The sequence below is a fragment of the Mytilus galloprovincialis genome, chromosome 11, assembly GCF_965363235.1.
Source record: "Mytilus galloprovincialis chromosome 11, xbMytGall1.hap1.1, whole genome shotgun sequence".
Taxonomy (NCBI): Eukaryota; Metazoa; Mollusca; class Bivalvia; order Mytilida; family Mytilidae; genus Mytilus; species Mytilus galloprovincialis.
Window position 1 is genome coordinate 10,163,355 of NC_134848.1, and position 19,507 is coordinate 10,182,861.

Sequence of the window (19,507 nt, forward strand, 5' to 3'; positions counted from 1 at the left end):
GTACAGTTGTTGTCGTTTGTTTATGTAATATATACGTGTTTCTCTTTTCTCGTTTTGTTTATATAGATTAGACCGTTGGTTTTCCCGTTTGAATGGTTATTCACTAGTAATTTTGGGGCCCTTTATAGCTTGTTGTTCGGTGTGAGCCAAGGCTCCGTGTTGAAGGCCGTACTTTAACCTATAATGGTTTACTTTTTAAATTGTTATTTGTATGGAGAGTTGTCTCATTGGCACTCACACCACATCTTCCTTTATCTATTCCCTAGTCAGTCAAGCTGACATTTTCCCTTTCCCACAACCATCCGACAAAGAGTCGCATCCACTGAATGCATGGAAGGAAGGAAGAGCAGCTACACGAGAACCACACGTATCTGCTATATGACATACAGGAAGCCTTCAGAAGTCTTAATTTCTTCCACAACCGATCCACAATTTGTTCCACATAATTTTGCGAGTGCTGCAATTCTTAATACTATTACATCTGCGTCAGTACTATCTTAAATGAGGCTCCCGCAGGGTCAAAAACAACATGCGACCTCTGGCCTTTTTCGAGGCGACTTCCGACCGGAGGGCCTTCTGTAAACGACCTGCGACCTGTAAAATTTGGAAAAAACGACCACCGACTTCACCCACGCTAAAAACGACCTTGCCATTTTGGGCGCGATGTTTTCCTTTGTAGTCCTTTGTCGCCATTTTGGTTATCTGACAGATCGGTAAAACGGTGCGCGGTTACTGGTTCTTGTCTCAACCTATTTCCCCCTTTCCCCCATTACTGTATGTCAGTAACCAGATTGTCGTTTACTTCAACCCAACTACAAAAAAAATGTGAGTCGGAATCCGAAACTGTTTTAATTGACTGCTGCTGCAAATTATGTCTTGTGGGCAGTGCTAAAGCGGCCGAACAATGGTGGCACAAACTTGTTCTTACTGAAACGTCTTTTAAATCAACTAATGATTTGAAAAAAATCATCTCAACAAACATTACCCCAAAACTGAACAATTTAGATATTGATAAATGCAGGGTTGAAATAAGGGAACTCGCTGTCACCCAAAAAACACAAAACTTCAGCAGGTGTGCGAGTGAAAGAAAAGACATACAGCATATCAGATTATGAAGACTGGAGGGTGTGGAGCAGATGTATGGTCATTGAACCACACTGCTATGCATTGGTAGGTATGTTTAAGAAAGGTCTATATAGAATTAAGATCAATTAAGCTATATCTTACACCCATATATGTTCATATATTTATTAAATACAGGATCAAGCATGTTCTGTGTCCTCATGGTAATGGGCTAGTTCTATCATATAAGATGTCTTCAATATGCATAATTTTTATATTCAAACTTTCTATGTGCGCCGTGATGTATAATGACGGGGTCATGACGGAAAGCCATTTTCAGTACGCTTCTGCGTCCAAGTCTGTGCTACATTCATTTCCACACTCAGTCTCCGATTTACAGAATTGAGCAACCTAGAATCATGAATCATGGTAAACAGGTGTAACATCCATCAAACCATCACCCGTAAAAAAGAAGAGGTCACCTGACCTGTATGTCATGGGTGAATGACATATATATCTGAAACTACATGTAGGTTTCACACTTTCATGTAACTTTGTTAGGGGACGCATCTTAAACTTTTTTGGGAGTGTGACATTATCCCATCCTAAATAGGTCACTTCGACCCACATTTCATGCTTCATTGATTGACTTAGAGTTAAAGTTTACGTCCATGTCCATACATCAGATACTAGGTGGCCCATTATCATGTACTTTATCGAGGGAGTCTGACGGCATCCCACCCTACGCAAGTCAATATATATATAGAAAGCAAATTTACAGATCTAACATTGTTGGGTTGATGTTTACACGAGTTATATATATAGTAAGTTGTTTGTTTTATAATGTTAGAGCTTAAGCATATTAACAAAGTCAAAAGTTTTTTTCAGTTCATATAATAGAATTTGAGTACAGAAGAGAAAAAACAGGTCAAATATGCCTAAAGGATTCCAAGAAAAAGAAGAAAAGCCAAAAAACTAGAAATGACTCTGACGTAAAGAATCGCATACTTGAGGGTTATAACAGTGGTGCATCACGTAAAAGAGACACCAGACAAATTAAACTTTGGAAAAAGTTTTCAGAAAGTATGTATGCTTTTACAAAAAATCATAATAGTTAGCGAAGAGGCTGCATTTAGGTCCAAAAACTAAACACAAAAACATAATTATATGTATTTCAAAGCAGCATATTACTTGTATAAACTTAATACCGGCTTATACTGGTTCTTTTCAAGGTTTTTCTCAGTTCTATAACATGCATGTATGAATGGTTTTTTTTTTTTTTTTTTTAAATTTTACATTTATTTTATTTCTGTTTTTTGTTATATATGCACTAGAATAAACACAACTGTTATGCATTTGTTTTTTTTTTTTAATCTCAATTTGCGTAAAATCCCGGGATCCCTGCAAGCTTGTGTATCGCGCATGAATAGATTACGAAAGTAGTTTCGGAAACATGGTTTATTGAAGTGTAAACTAAGAGAATATTTTCAATTAACCGACCGTGCAAGTGCTGTATAGCCAGTCAGGTCGTTAAAACTTTCTTTTGTTGTAATTGACCAATCCAATTCAAGTTTTTATAGATATGCAAACTATATAAGAATTGTTGATAAATTTAAATCATGACATGCACTAAAACAAGAGGAAACTGGAAGCAGTATTTTATGACCTACATTTTCCACTTCAGTGCCTTAGTTTAGGTCTTCAATAGTACTTGGTTATATGGAAGATCATGGATAATGTTTATCAATGTTGCCAATCATTATTTGTGTCTTAACGCATATGTGCAGCTTTATTATAGATCAGTTGAAATAATGATTGTGGATTCTCATGTCTTATACACTCACTATAGTTTAAGAAAAGTACATTGTATCATAGTCTTAAAAAAGACACAGGTTAGTCAGCTTTTCACTTTCATTCAATTATTTGTAGGTCACTGGAAACGATGCCAAAGTAAATTGAAATGCAAGGAAGAAGAAAAGAAGTCAAGAAAAACAATTGACGAAATGTTTCTGGCAATAAAAAGAAGAAAATTGATGAGCCAGAACAAAGACGTATCTGAAGTACAGGTCGTACATGTTACAGAAACTGTCTCAAGAGATACCAGTGATACTGAGTCTTCTATAATAAGTTCTGATAGTGAAAACTCCTCTTCAGAATCAGATTCTGAGTAAGTGGAAAACAGATATGCACAATAGACGGATACCACATTCCATTTAATTACATCTTTATTTGTCATCTATGAACTTCAAAGACAGTGTATTGTAATCTATGTACCTTACATGACCAGATTAATAGCTATTGTAATATATTAATAGATATTTAATGTGTATGCAGGAAAACTATCACATGGTTATTGCAGATATAATTGGGCAGTAACTTTTTATTTCTCAATACTACACATCCAATTTTAATTGATTTTTCCAAGTTACAATCAATGCAGTTAAATGAAAATTTATTCAAAACACATCATAATTTTAACTGAACAGACAAAGTGTTAAAAGTAAAATGTATCCACTGTTTACTACATCATACATTCTCATTTTATTCTTGTTGCAGTAAGATAAAATGTCCGGGTCTTACCTTTTCATATATGTAACTGAAATTTGAAGAGAACATTCCATGTCTTAAGGCACATTTCTAGTTTGTTATTTTTTTGTTTACATTTTTATATTTTTATTTTGTTTTTTGACAGAATGTTGTTAATAAATTTTTCTGTGACTTCATTTGTTTTTGAGGTAAGAAAGTGATAGTTCTGAGTTAACAACGTCCTCTTTGTCTTCTGATAGTGATGATTCTGATGAAACAACTTTAAAAAATTGCGATACAGGAAGAAATAATACTCCTGAAAATTTAACATTACAAAAGACATGAAGAGGGCAGTATACCGGTTTTATCACAAGTCTAACATCTTTACAAGTAATTAAGGTCTAAATCGTAAAAATGTTAACATGTTGTAAAATTAATATATTTATTCAACAGACTATTGAAGGTTTATCAAACGCACAAACTTTGCATAGTACACAATATTGAACTATACACTGAAATAAAAAAAAAAATCAATCACTGATGGAGTAATTGATTTTCAAAAGCCATGATTGTTGAACTTTGTACTTGGTTTTGGTCGAACATTTGACAATAGACAGACAATAAGCCTTACGAATGTATATCTTTAAAAACTAAAGTATCTCCTTCTATGGTATAGCCGTGATAATTTTTTTGAATTTTTACTATGTTAGTATAGAAATTATTTATAAATATGTGTACTGTTACAATTACGAATACATTTAAATTATCTTCACTTCAATTCACGAAACCTGTTCCGGTGCTGAAATGCATGCACATGTAAATACCAATACAGGGTTATTTAAACTTTATGATGAATGAATTTGTTTAATGAATCATTGAAGTAATACCATGTTGAATACCTTTAATTATTTGTGTATACACGCTAGGTTTAAACATGTTAAATGTCCACTGAACGTTTGTCGTCTTACCTGACTGCTTATGAATTAATTTTGAATTGTCCCCTTTCGTTCTATCTTCATCATAGTTATTGACCTCATAAAACGGTCGTTTGGTTTATGATATTACAAATGTAATTGATGAAACCATTTTAAGAACATGGACTATTTACAAATATTCATAAATGCAGTAATAATAATACTCCCGAAAATATAACAGTTCAAACGACAGGAAGAGGGCAATATACCATTTTTATCATAAGTCTAACACATCCACATAGAATCAATCTCTAAATCGTAGAAATGTTGAATTATGGTAAAATTTAATATAGTTATTTATAGACTATCGAAGATTTGTCAAACTCACAAACTTTGCATAGGACAAAAAATTAAATACATTAATTAAAAATCAATCACCGACGAAGTAACATATTCCAAAAAGCCATGATCCTTGAACAAGTTGATTTTTGTACTTGGTTTTGGTAGAAAATTTGACATTGAACAGAAAATATGTCGATAGTATGTATTTTTTAAAACGAAAGTATCTTCTCCTGAGGTATACCCGTGAAACTTTATGATTTGAATTTACACTGTGTTAGTATAGCATTTTTTTTATAAAATGTGTTGTTATTACAGTTACGAATACATATATATTTAAATATTTTCCACTTCCATTCACCACACTTGTTCTGTTGCTGAAATGTATACACATGTAAATTCAAATACAGGGTTATTTAAAACATTTTGATGAATGAATTCGTGTAATGAATCATTGAAGTAATACCATGTTGAAAAGCTTAAATCATTTGTGTATACACATTTGGTTACAAATGTTAATTGTCCACTATACGTTCCTCGTCTTACCTGATAGATTTAATTTGAATTATTCCCCTTTGTTCTAACTTATTCATAGTTATTGACCTCATAACACCGTCGTTTGTTTTATGCAAAGGAAACCATTTTAAGGACATGGGCTATTTGCAAGTATTCATAAATGCTGTTGTTGTAGCTTTGATGGCTATGTACGTGTATGAAAATGAAAGAAAAATGGAGAAAATGTCGACCAAGCATGATCAAACAGGTAATGGGAAGTAAAAAAAAGACTTTGTATAACACTAATTTAACGACTTCTTTCAAGGTAAAAGAAAACATACACGAAACGATAGTAGTTTGTGTAAAAATTGCAAACATAAACATAATAGATATTGGCATTTATGTTTAAGGCTTTTTACATCTCTAGCTTTCGTGAGTTTTGGTTTGAGCATTCACGTTATAGGTATATCTAGACAAGCGAATATGATCGACGAATTTAAGCAAGTGGTATTTTCATTTGTCATTATGTCTCATTGTTTTATGCCCTACATTTTATTTACATCTATAAACACTTTTTCTTGTTATTTTTTAAATCGTCCAATTTGATGTCTTTCAAATGTAACATGATATGGAACTTCTATGATACATGAAGAAAAGGAGATCGATGTACTAAAGGTAGTAGCTAAAAGTAAGAAGGACCAAATTCAAGAGTTGAGGCAATTATTTTTAACAAAAGCGGAGACAGAAAAAATAACCGAACATCAACAAATCGCAGGAACAAGAAAACTTACTGAAGTAGAACATCAAGTAAATGCTGGAAAAAGAAAACAAGCTGAACTAGAAAGTCAACAAAACACAGAATCAACAAAATTGGATGATGTGTAAATTCAACTACTTAAGTCAAATTAAAAAGATTCGGCGCAATATTATAAGTAATAATAACTAATATACTTTACATATGTTTGACTTGCTCAACAGGCTTGTGTAACCAGCAGGTGTTCTACTGACGGAAGTTTAGTCTGTGCGGGAAAATTCTCAAATATAACTTCGAACGTATGATGTTATCAATATTACGGTAAATATTCTATATAAATATCAAATGAGACTTCGAAGTTAAATTTCACATAGGAAGGCTATGCAAGGTGTTGATGTTCTTTTGCACAAACTCTGACTTTCACATAAAAATCGAGGTGCATGTAATAATATGTTTTCTTTGATTAATTGTATTTATCATATATGAGACTAAAACTATTCTATTTTATTATTTTTATTTGAAAAACCTGATGAACAGAAATGTTTGTTTAACATCAATCGCCAATAAGGTGGGGGGGGGGGGAGTCAGAGGTCAGATATAATTACTCTAGTATCACTCATCTAATCGATGGGGGCTTCAATAACCATTTTTATTTTGAAAACATACAAAAGGTCCAACAATTTATGTTTAACCTTAATGATGTAAATTTGGACTTTGGATAATGACTGAAACATCATCTAATATTTAGAAAAATGAATTGAGAGGCTTCTGATATGTGTATAATTGTAGTTTTTAACAACACATAACCTTGTGGAGGCCAGTATTATATACATCGAAAATACCATCGACGGATTGACGAGTTTCAGAGTTCATAATATCAGAACACTCTGGTGGGTTTAGAGCTTTAAATTATATATGTCGGATATGTTTTAGGAAAACCTATCATGGCGACATCACAAAAGTTTGTTGTTTCGCGAACATTCAGTCTTTATGGAATTAATAACTAGCTATCAAAGCAAAACTTTATTGTTATTTATCAGAAGTCAATGAATTTTTCCCCATATGAATGAAAATTAAAAAAAAAACATAAAAAATAATGTTCGTACCTTCAAATGTGTATCATTCAAAGCGGCTTAAAATAGAAATTATGGAAATTTCAACTTTTGTTTTGCTTGGCATCAAATTATGATAACTTTTTCGTTTTAATTGGTTAATAAATCTTAATATTTTCCGATTGGCTTTTACAGTGGAAATCAAACTGGGATTGTTCATGTTTTTTTTTCTCACCTGGTCATAAAATTGATTTTATTTGGTTATATAACATGAAATGTTTTAAATGGGTACCAATGAATGCTCAGTATCTCATTATACCGGGAGAAGCTCCATCGATAGAATATTATTAAAATATGCACACTAGCTTGTCATCGCCATAGTTTTGTTTTATTTTCAGAAGATGTTGAATAGTGGAACTGCAATTCAATTGGCAGTTTTATCAAGTTTGACAATGAGAGAGTAATGTTCTAATATCTGAATATCGTTTTTGTAAAACTGTCTGATGAAAAGTAGACAAAATGATATCTGATATGGTTGTGTATTCATCTATCACTTACAATCAAAGGAATACACTTCTGTCGAATTTGTTTTAATGCTGAGAATTTCAGGGTTTGCGATAATCTATACACAATAAAACTCTGATGGATTGCAAATGGTAATGCCCGCGTCACATTGTCCCGATTTTTACGCCGATAGCAACACGATTATGGAAATTTTTAAAATCGGGACTGATCGTATCCAGATCAGGCTATTCGTAGTGCCATCTTTAACCATCGTAGAACCATCGGCCACTTTTTCTAGCCTTCGGGGACAACTTCGGGAAGGGTTCTAAATTTTTTAACATGTCAAAAAAATACCCGAAGGTGCGTCCGATGTTGAGGGTTCGTATTGACTTCGTATCACCATCCTCACCATCGTAATGTCACCGGGAATGCATCTTTGAACATCGTATTGCATTCGTGTTTCCATCGTTTCCGTCGCGTAGTTTTGACATGACGATGTCTATACAAATGAATCACGAAGCTACCCGAAGGTCTTACGATGGCAACACGATTTCGTGAAGACCTCGTAATCCCGTCGTGTTGCCATCGAATAAAAGTACGAAGGCGACAAGATGGAACTACGACGGCAATAAATCCAGCTAAATGTAAGTTAATTTTCGCGCTAAAATACATTTATGCTCTAGTCAGTCTAATACGACAGTTAAGAATTAAAGACGTTCACAAAACATGGAGCTCATATTATATGATTCTATGAGAACAAGAAAGGCGACAGCGTTGTTTCTATTAATTCAAATGGAACAAGAAGAGCAGCTTTACAGGCTCGGGATTTACTTTTACAAGTAAAATATTATTTTTTGTCAATTTTTCATATCGAGTAACATAATGAAAATCATAAACACGCCTCCTACACCAACACTGCAGGTACACGCATATAGGGAAACAAAATTTTTCTTCATTACTCTGATTTTTTATGTATCGTCTGAGTTATTGTCACACAAATGTTTACTCCATAACCATTTTGTTTACTATATGTCATATTTTGCCGCATTTGTTGCTTTCCCCACATCCTTCCTTTTGTCTATATTATTATGATATTCTCCTGGAAAGAGCACTTTTTGAATAAAAGGGATCAACGAACCCATTACCTTACCTTTAAGATAGATCAGTAAAAATGGGCATAATTCAGACTAGTTCTCACATTTCATAATTCAAACAAGGCAATGCCGAGCGTGGCATCCCCTCGTATGTAACATATTGGGGACAAATATGGACACCATATTTGTATATGACACATGCAGAAAAAGGTAAATTGAATATGCATATTTGATACATAAATTATTTTTTTAGAAATCAACCAAAACATTCAGTAACTGGAAATGCATCGTAAGTTGTACACGACGTCTTTACGACATCGTATGGCCATCGCGCCATCATCGTAATCCATCGTGTAGCCTTCGTGATCCATCGTGAAGCCTTCTGCTGAGATATGAAGCTTAAATACCCATCTTCGGTTAACCTTCGTATGTCTATCGTTTGCTATCGTATATAATTTCGGCACCATCTTATAGACTTCGTTATTCATCGTACTTGCTTCGGTCACTTTTTGGAATTTTAACGAGATCGGGACCAACTTCGTACGAACTTACAAATTTCGCATTCGGGTGTCCATCGTATATAAAAATCGGGACAGTGTGACGCGGGCATAAAGATATAATAAATTGTTTAGAAATACTGAAAAGGACATGATTCAGAGGGATAGTTAAGTACTACAAGGATATAGATAGAAAAAAACCAGAAAAATAGAAAACGTAATTTCTTCACTGCGTAATAACAATTGTAAACTGTAAAAGTTTATTTTCAGTTCTCGCTTTAGAAAAAAAGCATGTAGATGAAATTAAAGACGTGAAGCAAATGTTATCAACAAAAGCAGGGATAGAGAAATTGACTGAAATAGGAAATCAACAACTCAAATTACAGGACAAAGGTTTGAAGCTTTATATAAGATATGTTGGATATACTTAGGGCAAACACATTATTGCGACATAACAAAAGTTTGTTCTTTTACGAAAATTCAGTCTTTATTAAATTACTCACTAGTTAGCAAAAGCACTTTGTTGTAATTATTCATAATATAAGAAGTCAATAAATATATTTTTTCCACAAAAAAAAAAATACAACAAAAAGCCCAGATGTTCAAACCTTCAAATGTGTATCATTCCAAGCGTCTAAGATTATGACTTAAATAAATTATAAGCCTAATCGCTGACAGAAAATAGTAATTCTCTATCTTTTGTAAAGAAAAACAAAAATGATGAAAATTTCAACATTTATTTTGCTTCGCATCAAATTATGATTATTTCGAGCAATCTTTGATTGGTAAATAAATCTAAAATCTCTTCCGAATGGCTTTTACCGAGGAAAGCAGTTCTGGAATTGTTCACGTGGGTTTCTTTTTTACCTTGTCATAAAATTGGGGTTATATAATATGAAATGTCAGATGTATGCTCATTGTCTCATTATACCGGGGAAGCTCAATCAATAAATTATTCTTTACATCTGCAGTACAGCTTGTCATCGTCGTATTTTTGTTTTATTTTGAGCCTATGTCGACTCATGGGCTTGCAATTTGATTGGCGGTTTTATCAAGTTTGCCAATGTTACTAAGCGAGTAGGTGTTAGACAATGCTCAGCATTAAAAGCTATGTGGTAACCTATAGTTCACTACTTACATTAATGATATTTGGTCTATCTGGTCGTTAGTTTTATTTCTAGTTAACATAAATCAATATCATTTACAGAACTAAAGAACCATCTTGTATGTTATAAAGTTTTATAGACTGAATCATTTGAATTTGGATAACAAACATAAAAAGAGTTGCTGACTTATATTTGAACGAATTGAATTCCTGATCCTATTTCAGAATCTTTTTTTCCTTAGTTAAATGACATTTTGTAAATTAACTATAACATACATAGATAGTAGATATGGTAGTAATACTAAAACTATTTTAGTAAAAATAATCAAATGGTACTTCGTATCCAATATATGATTATCGTGTATATTTATCAGTTATGGACATCTGACGAGATCAATACGTTATATATGGACCTGCTCATATTATATTGACGGAGGACAAAATCCGAATGTCAATATAATATAACAGGTCAATAAATAACGTATTGACTGAGGGAAAGTCCGTAAATTCTATATTACCTATGTAAATAATGTATAAGAAAATGACGTTCAATGTTCTTTCTGTGTATCTTTTAATTGTATTTTGTTATTGAAAATTCTTGAAATCTCCTGATAATTTTGCAAATTTTCTTTTCTGATGCGGCGCTTTCTCCGTGGTTGTTATGTGTGACGTCCTGTCGTCAAACATCTTAATTCAGTAACATTTTCATATTGACCACCGATATATGTATAAATAGAGACGTAGCGTCAATATACGTAAAAAAATAGAAACAAGGCGTCAGATACGTAAAATAAACTTTAAAACACATGATCGTCATATCCAATGAACACAGTAGAATGCTACACCATATGTAATATTAAATAAAATTTGCCATGGTACGTTCTACGTCAATTGAAAAAAGTTAATATTACGCTATTTATTTATTTTACCAAAAAACTGCAAATATGATTTTCTATAAGTGTTTCATACTAAGTGTTACTTTTAAGATTATAATATATTTCTTTATTGTTGGAAACAGGCACTGAAACTTATTGATGGATCGGAAATAAGCGTATTCCAATTGGCAGTTTCAGAATCTAAAGCATCATGGGTAATTTCATTGTTCGTACCCCAAAGTGAAAATAACGTTACGTCATTGGTTGAATTTTCATTGTTTATAACGTTTTAAACCAATCAAAACGCTTTGGTGTACGCTTTTGAAAATATTACCCAGGATGCATTAGATTATGAAACGGCGAATTAACAGCCCAGATCATCTTAATTTGGCGTATCAAACCATCACACTTTAGCGTGGACCACGTTAGGGTCCTACATATATATTGAAAGTTCACGATTCAGATACATCCAAACCGACAAAATTACTATTATCACAATTTTGCTAACTTTACAGTTGTTTACTGTCGATAGTAACAAAATAAGAAAATGACTGAAATACGTTTTCATTCATTTTGGTCACAGGCAGCTATTATATTGCTCTACGCCCTACACTTTTGTTTTATTAATATTCTTTATTTTGCAACCTGTAACATCATAGACATGGATTGTTTATGAATGATATTAAACTTTCTACAATAGAAAAGGAACAATTAATATCAGCAAAAGTAGAGACAGAAAAACTAAGTGTAATAGAACATCAACAGATCGAAGGGATAAGAAAACTGACTGAAATAGAACATTAATTACTCAATTCAAAAGAAAAAGTTTTGTTGCTATATTATAAGTAACTAACTTATACATTTGATATTTTTGGTCTTGTCGAACACGCTGAAGAAACCGAAACTTGTTCTACTAACAGAAGTTTACTTGAAACGTATAAGATATAAATCTGACTGTGTATACTTCATGTAAACAGTAAATAAGACTTCTTATTAAACATCACATGTAAAAGACCAACGGCTTTTTGTAACCTTGATTTTTAATATTTGAATTGATATTAGCTGAAGTCAGGCTGATTATAAGGTGCGCAGAGTTTTCTCTGTTTTTAAAATCTTTCTGTTTTTACCCGCGCGGGTTTTCATACTACAACCAGAAACTACTTGGTGATATTTTTGACTGAATGTAGTAGTGGCAATCCCTGTTTACTGACGAAGTTCAGGTGTGATAATGACCCATGTTTATAGCAAAGTTATAATTCCGGTTGGTGATGCAACTTAAAGAGACAGAACGGACAGATAAGTAACAGATGCATCATGTGCTGTACGTTGAGATTTGTCCAATTATATTTATAAACAAATTGTCCAAGTTCAAAAGTACCATATTACTTTGCTGGTTAGTTGTTTTCTCTGTAAACTTGTATTCAGTATTTAAAGAATAAAGCATCTGTCTTTCTCTCTCTTAATTCTCGTATAAAAATACATTTGCTGCAATTTTCTTTTAGGGGTAACATACATCAGATGGGGTAAGACGCTATGCGATGGATCAAACACAGAAACATTGTATTCAGGTAACTGTTAGTACCTTTTAGGACAAAAAGTGCAAACACTTAGTTCCGATTAATCCGTCACGAAATTTAGAACGTTATATTTTTATATTCTATCCAATATCATATATGACTCAATCTTTAGACATTCGTTGTGGGCATGATATCACAAGATTACCGATGTAGTCAGCCTACTAAATAGAACTGTCTTGGAAAAAGTAAACTAAATGAAAGACGATAGATACCTTAGAAAAATTCAAACTCATGAGTCGAAAAAATAGTTACAACGCCATGGTTTATATCGAAAAAGACGAACAGACAAATTTCAATATACAAAACACAACAAACAAACAAAAAAAAGAAAAAGAAACCTACTAAACACTTGGAATGATCTCGGGTGCTATGGAATCGTAATCAAATCCAGCTCCACATTTGGCACCTGGTGTGTTGCTGATGTAAGTAAAAACCCGATAATAAGTCTAACGAGGTAGATCACTTTTCGGGGATCGTAGTTTCGATAATTGGATATGTCCTTTGTCATAATAAAGTACAGCAAGTTTTAAACGTGTTACATAAGATGCTGAGTATGCATTCGATCTTTTAAAATGTTGAAGAAAAAAGTTCACATGTGCTAAATAAAACAACCAAATCACTTTCTATCAACTTCCTCTCTACACAAAACGTATTTGACATTAAACGCTAATTTATAAAATTTTATTTTAACCTTTACCAACATGAAAAAAACTCGAACTAAACTTATGATTATGAATAAAACTTTATAATAAATCGGGATTATTCATGTTGTCTGAATCTATAGTTTAATTTATGTCTCTTTTTAACACAAAATCAAGTTTTGTACAGATTTCGTATTTGAGCGTATTAACGTTCATTTCGAATGTCACAGTTAGAATCGATCGGACAATGATGTCATTGCAACAATTGACTTCGGGTCAACTGCTGTTGTTCGGTCATATTTAGAAACTTGCCATTGCCCCATTTTTTCTGAAATTAATACAAAAATAGAACATTTTTTTTATTAATTTCACAACAGGTCAAGCAGGCGGTAGTCAATACTCACAACCAGGGTCAAGTGTCAACTACTTATGTTTACCTCTCAACCCAGACGTCGCACAACCGCTCAAAAAACATAGTTGGTATGCTTTTCTGTGTGGAGCAGAATACCAAATAGAAGAAGGGAACACACCCCAAGGAATCAGGTCTGGTATTTTTAATCATGATGTCGCTTGTGCAGCATGCCTAGCAAAAGGAAAATTATCATCCATTATGATACCAGGTAAAATATTGAAATACAAAATTTTCGTTTCAAACATCCAGTTGATACGATATTCCAGTGCTTGCATTTCTATCATCATTGGTTTTTTTTTTAACTAACACATAACGCAAGAGTTCCGATGGGGGAAGTTGAAATAATTCTTTTGACAATTTTACGGATGCTATCAGGAGTAGGAAGACCTTTTTTAAATAAATCTTCCTGCGAAAACGGCAGTTATGTTTTAATTGTTTAGACCACAATCCCAACCTCCTCTCATCAAATATGACCTACTGTATAAGATTTATAACAAAGTTTGTACCACGGAAGAAACAAGATGGTTTCATTATATGGAGCAGAATATGCTTACACTACCGGAGTACCAGATATCAAACTCAATTTTGGCTTTTGTCTAGTCTTTAGTTTTCCATGTGGTGTTTTGTGTCTTGCCATGACATTGTCCGTTTGTTTCCTACTTTGCAATTTCCTACGGAAAAACCAACAAACAAAAAACACTAATTCAGAAAACACATAATTTTAAGAAAAAACATTTTTTTACAAGGACTTGTGTGCCTTATATCTTACCTTCTTATAACATTGTATTAATTTCAATTATAAATAGATTATTGAATAGTTTTACATCTTCTTTTGATGTTTTAAAAATGCGATACAGACAACCTTCTGGATTATTCTATTGTCTCATGATGACAGAAAGATATCACATATACGGGCCGTTAACTTTTTTATGCTCAAATAATATGATGTTCCTAGAATTAAATAGTTTTTTTCTCAAAATATAAAGTTGTAGTCGTCGCAATATTTAATTATGATCCGCGTGTTTCTCTGTTATATCACGCATATTAATTCATGGCGGATTGTGGATTGACAGAAAAAAATGTTTGTCGTCGGCACGTGTTTGGTTTAAATGTGTTGAATTAAAGGTGTCTATAATCAATATTCAAGATAACATATTCCACTTGACGTTCTCTCTTTATATACACATTTCACGTAATCTCTCTCCGTGCAATTAATAAGCTCCAAATATTTGTCCCTTTGTGAACATTTACAACTATGCAATCAACTAAAATTATTTCTGGAAGACAGGGAAGTGTTCACCTTGGAATTTAACAATTTGTTTTCTTTAATACTATAGTTAATAGTTAGTATATGCATGTTTTTGTCACAAATACGAATATCAACAATTACAGTATGATATACATGTTCACCGTATAATGTTGTGCAATAAACCCTCAACTATATTCGGGGATGAAACTATATTCGGGGATAAAATTGTCAATTTTATAAACAAAGCTCTATTCATTATTAATTATTTTCTGTGTCTCAATAATCATATTATATTACATCTTTCATTTAAGACATGCATTAAATCTGAAACGACAATCATATTTGTGAAACCTTCAGGGCCCATTTTTTTAAATGTAAACCTATATTAAGTTATTTTTTATTACCAATAAATGACAGGTCAAACCCAAGCTGTTTTGATTTTGATTATATCTTAATCTTAAACATTGTTAAATATGTATTGTGTTGTATTGTATCAAACATTGTGCATTAAAGAAGACATTTAGATTTTATATTAGATTTCTTTTGCTCTGAATTAGAAAGTAATTCCGGATATGTATTTTTTTTTTTAGATTTTTCATTTGAGGACCTCGTACATGTATAGCTGGATATTGCTCATTATTGAAGGCGGTTCAGTAACCTATAATTGTTATCACTTTTATTTTTTAAATTTGATTTAACTAGCATTTAGGTGTGATACCACCATTGATTTTCCCCTAGTAGTCTTTGTTAAAAATGTAAAGAAGACATTATTGTTTAATAAACTGAATTCTGACTTCTTTCCTTTGTAATACTGGTTATTTCAAGCATTCCTGTCAAGTTTTGTCATAATCAGTTCAATAGTTTGAGAAAAATGTAGTATAATGAAAGACGGCATCTACAGCGATTCGAGCAAAATTTCTTCGACAAATCCAAACCAAGCCGCATCAGGATAGAATAGAGTGTGGACCAATAAATGATCAAATATTTATCACATCTGCCTAAAACAATTGAATAGGATACATAAGATGATTTTAGGAAGATAAATACCACTAATGGACTTCTTTGTCTTTTTTATAAGGTCTCTTTTGGTAAATTTATACCTCTAATTTTATCAAAATTTCAACTTTTCTGGCCAATAAATAAAAATATAATTGGGTGATTTTCACTCATTTATCATAGAAATGTTTTTAAAAAAATGAGTAATTGAAGTAATCAAGCAGAATGAACAATCCATATAAAAGTGTACTGTCTCCAAGGAGGTTTCAATAAGTTCTTACGTTAAAATAAAATTTACGCCGCGTTCCAGAGAGGGCATGAAGGCTTCTCTTTTAGTGTTTAATTTATTGTTACAGCATTAAAAGTAATTTCATTTACTTATAAATCTATATTTATTAAAGTATTTCCTAGAAAAATGTTTTATCATAGCAGAATATAAGAAATAAGGAGAAAAAACTCCTCTAAACAGTAAGTATGGCTTGTTCTGTCAACTGAATATTTATAGTAGAGTCCTATTTCAAGGATATTTTCTCATAAAATGTGTTTTGGAGACTCAATCCACTCAAGATACTGTTTTTTGTAATATTTCACTAAAATAGCAAGAACACATGAGAGTATTCACAAGGTCAAAGGTGCATGTACAGCTTCCAATATTAGGTGTGATACCACTATTGATTTTCCCCTATTAGTCCTTGTTTAATTTTCACTTTTTGAAAAATTGTGCAGAATTTATCTTTGTTTCAAATAAAGAAATACTTGGCATGAGTAAAGAGTTATGCTGTCCAGTACTATAGAAAAAAATTCACATACAATTTCATTGCATATAAGAAAATATCAATCACTGGAAGTTAACCAATCAAATGTCTCTCTTTATTTAACATGTGTACACGTTTTAGTAACCATGTAACCGCATAAGTTTATAAAATATTCTGTTGAAACCCAAAACAAAAAATAAAGATGCTTTGAAATACCCAAGACATATGTTTATGAAACAGAAATGTTTTACTGCGATAAAATATAGGATTAATAACCTACAACTTTCAAATGCAAGGGAATATTTTTTTGGACCTATTTTCGTATTCAACCGGATGTGACGTACCATGATTTACTGATATTACACTTTTATTGACTTTATCATATTTAAGCAAACATAATATGTTTAAACTATAACGAAAAGTTCGAAACTTTACAATCATGTCATTGCACAAATATTACAGGATGGAAAACGTGTAATAATGGATGGACAAAAGAATACGATGGAATTTTAATGGCTGGACATCCATCTCATGCTGCTGCATCAGAATACGCATGCTTAGATAAGGGAACTGAAACTATAGCTGGTGGATCTAGAGACGAAAATGGAATTTTATTTTATCCCGTAAAAACAGTTTGTGGATCATTGAAATGTCCACCATATACAGCAGACACAGACGTTCCATGCGTCGTTTGTTCAAAATAGCAAAGGCGAAAATGTTGTTATCTAAGTTTGTAAAAAAATCCATTCAAATCAGAGAACCCTTTTGTGTTATTAGACAGCATGAAACAACAATCAGCAGATAATTCAACATGTGACAAGCTATTTTATATTACATATACACACTGATCAAGGTTACTTATCTTTTGAATCCCAAGACGCTTTCACTCAAAAATTAAATGAGATAGTGTTTCACTGATTCGCAAATTTTAGATTGTTTTACATACTTCTGCCTGAGCTGTTTTTAAAGAAAGTCATACAATCATGTTCCTTTATCATTGTACTGAATGTTGACCTAGACGTTATTTTGTTATTATGTGAAGTTCAAGTTTGAAATCATTCTACAGATGTTGTAGCTTTCCACCCGATGAGAATGCCTAAAATAAATGCAAATAGACGGTATATGCACATCCTATATCTATGACTTTGCAGTTAAAACGTAGAATAGGAATGTATATTCAAATATCTTTTGACACAGGTGGTAAAAATGGCCTTTAGTTCCAGTTTTGTTTCCATGTCCGTTTTTAATTCAAATCAATATTATTACATTTGTTTCAACCAGGATATAAATCCTTTACTGGTTCTCATTAATATTAACGTACGTTACAGTGCTGTATGGCCCGATCGACCCAAACCGTATTGTTGATTATCTGTATAGGATTTCGAGATAGGTACATTCAAAGCACTGTGAACTTGGTGAATTCATCAAGAGTAAAGGTGGTACCTAACGCTACAGGGAGATAACTCTGTAAAATCAGCTTAACGTTTTAATTACGTTGTGTTGTTAAGGGAATATCAAGCTTCTCAATGATCAAAATCAGTGTTTGTCAAACTGCTATATAACCAGTGTAATTTTTCTGATAAAACGGTTGGTTCAAATTTTTGGAATTTTTTATATTTTTGTAAAAGGGTCAAAGTAAATACTTTGTTAAAGTTTTAAAAACATTAAACGAGCTTAATTAATTTAAGTTAAAGTGTTGGGTACCACCTTAATAAAAGATCATGTTTCGCAAAAATAAACAATTAAGTTTGGTCCTCTATAGCTTTCAAAATTACAACAACCTGTATTGGTTAGATATTTACGAGACAAAAATCTAATGCAACTTTAAGTAATTGACATATCTATACTATTATGCGAGAAGACTTCATTTTGTGTGTCGCTTCTGTTCTATACGCACTAAATTATTCACCATGCGTCTGTGTCCTTTCGGTACCATGCATAGTCGCATATGTCATCCATTCTTATGATTCTTCAGTTAAGTTATTTTGGGAGAAAAACGGAAAAAAAGGCGTCCGTCATCAGACCGACTATTAAGTATAGACAAGACTTTCAGATTAAACTTTTAAACATGATGTTCATAATTACTCGGGGACAGGAAAATTATTTTCGCGTTATTCAGCATGTATACTTTGATTGTACTCCTATAATATAGCAGTGATCGCCGTGGAGAAAAAACTTGAAATTTATAGTTAATAGCAAACACTTTATTTATATTGTACGCATGCTCATAGTATACAAAAACGCGAAAATCATGGAATTTAACAGAAAACAAAACATGACGGACTTTGGAAAAAAGGGAGAGAGCTTAAATAACCTAGTACCTATGGCTTTTGATACCTTTTCTAAAATTCTCCAGACATAAAATCTTTTAGACAATTATTTTCGCGTTATTCTGCATGTATACTTTGATTATACTCCTATAATATATAAAGCCTCTCTTTAGAATAATAAAGCAGTGATTGCCCTGGAGAAGAAACTTGGAATTGCAATATAGTTAATAGCAAATACACTTTATTTATATCATACATATGTTCTTAGTATACAAAAACGCGAAAATCATAGAATTTAACAGAAAAGAAAAAATGACGGACTTTGGAAAAAAAGGAGAGGGCTTAAAATAATTGTCATGTCTCCAAGTACCTATGACTTTTGATACCGTT

The 19,507-nt window shown here is 32.3% G+C and overlaps 1 protein-coding gene across 2 annotated transcripts; it reads left to right on the forward strand.

The window, feature by feature from the left end:
• The first annotated feature begins 5,450 nt into the window (after positions 1–5,450).
• Positions 5,451–17,785, forward strand: LOC143050983 (uncharacterized). 2 transcript variants are annotated; one of them, XM_076224066.1, is made up of 5 exons: positions 5,451–5,604; positions 9,508–9,630; positions 12,720–12,785; positions 13,813–14,055; positions 17,310–17,785. In XM_076224066.1, exons 1-5 carry the CDS (start codon positions 5,493–5,495, stop codon positions 17,549–17,551), a joined length of 786 nt encoding a protein of 261 aa, XP_076080181.1. In that variant the 5' UTR covers positions 5,451–5,492; the 3' UTR covers positions 17,552–17,785. The 2 variants fall into 2 exon arrangements, with proteins under 2 accessions (XP_076080181.1, XP_076080182.1); XM_076224067.1 differs by lacking the exons at positions 12,720–12,785; positions 13,813–14,055; positions 17,310–17,785 and adding an exon at positions 11,918–12,037.
• Positions 17,786–19,507: the final 1,722 nt, after the last annotated feature.

What these genes read in the sequence shown, in the direction of transcription:
- LOC143050983 (XM_076224066.1), top strand. Translation starts at nt 5,493, where the DNA reads ATGGGCTATTTGCAAGTATTCATAAATGCTGTTGTTGTAGCTTTGATG. An exon ending in GACCAAGCATGATCAAACAG is followed by an intron (nt 5,605 to 9,507) that starts GTAATGGGAAGT and finishes GTTTATTTTCAG; the next exon opens with TTCTCGCTTTAGAAAAAAAG. An exon ending in CACAGAAACATTGTATTCAG is followed by an intron (nt 12,786 to 13,812) that starts GTAACTGTTAGT and finishes ATTTCACAACAG; the next exon opens with GTCAAGCAGGCGGTAGTCAA.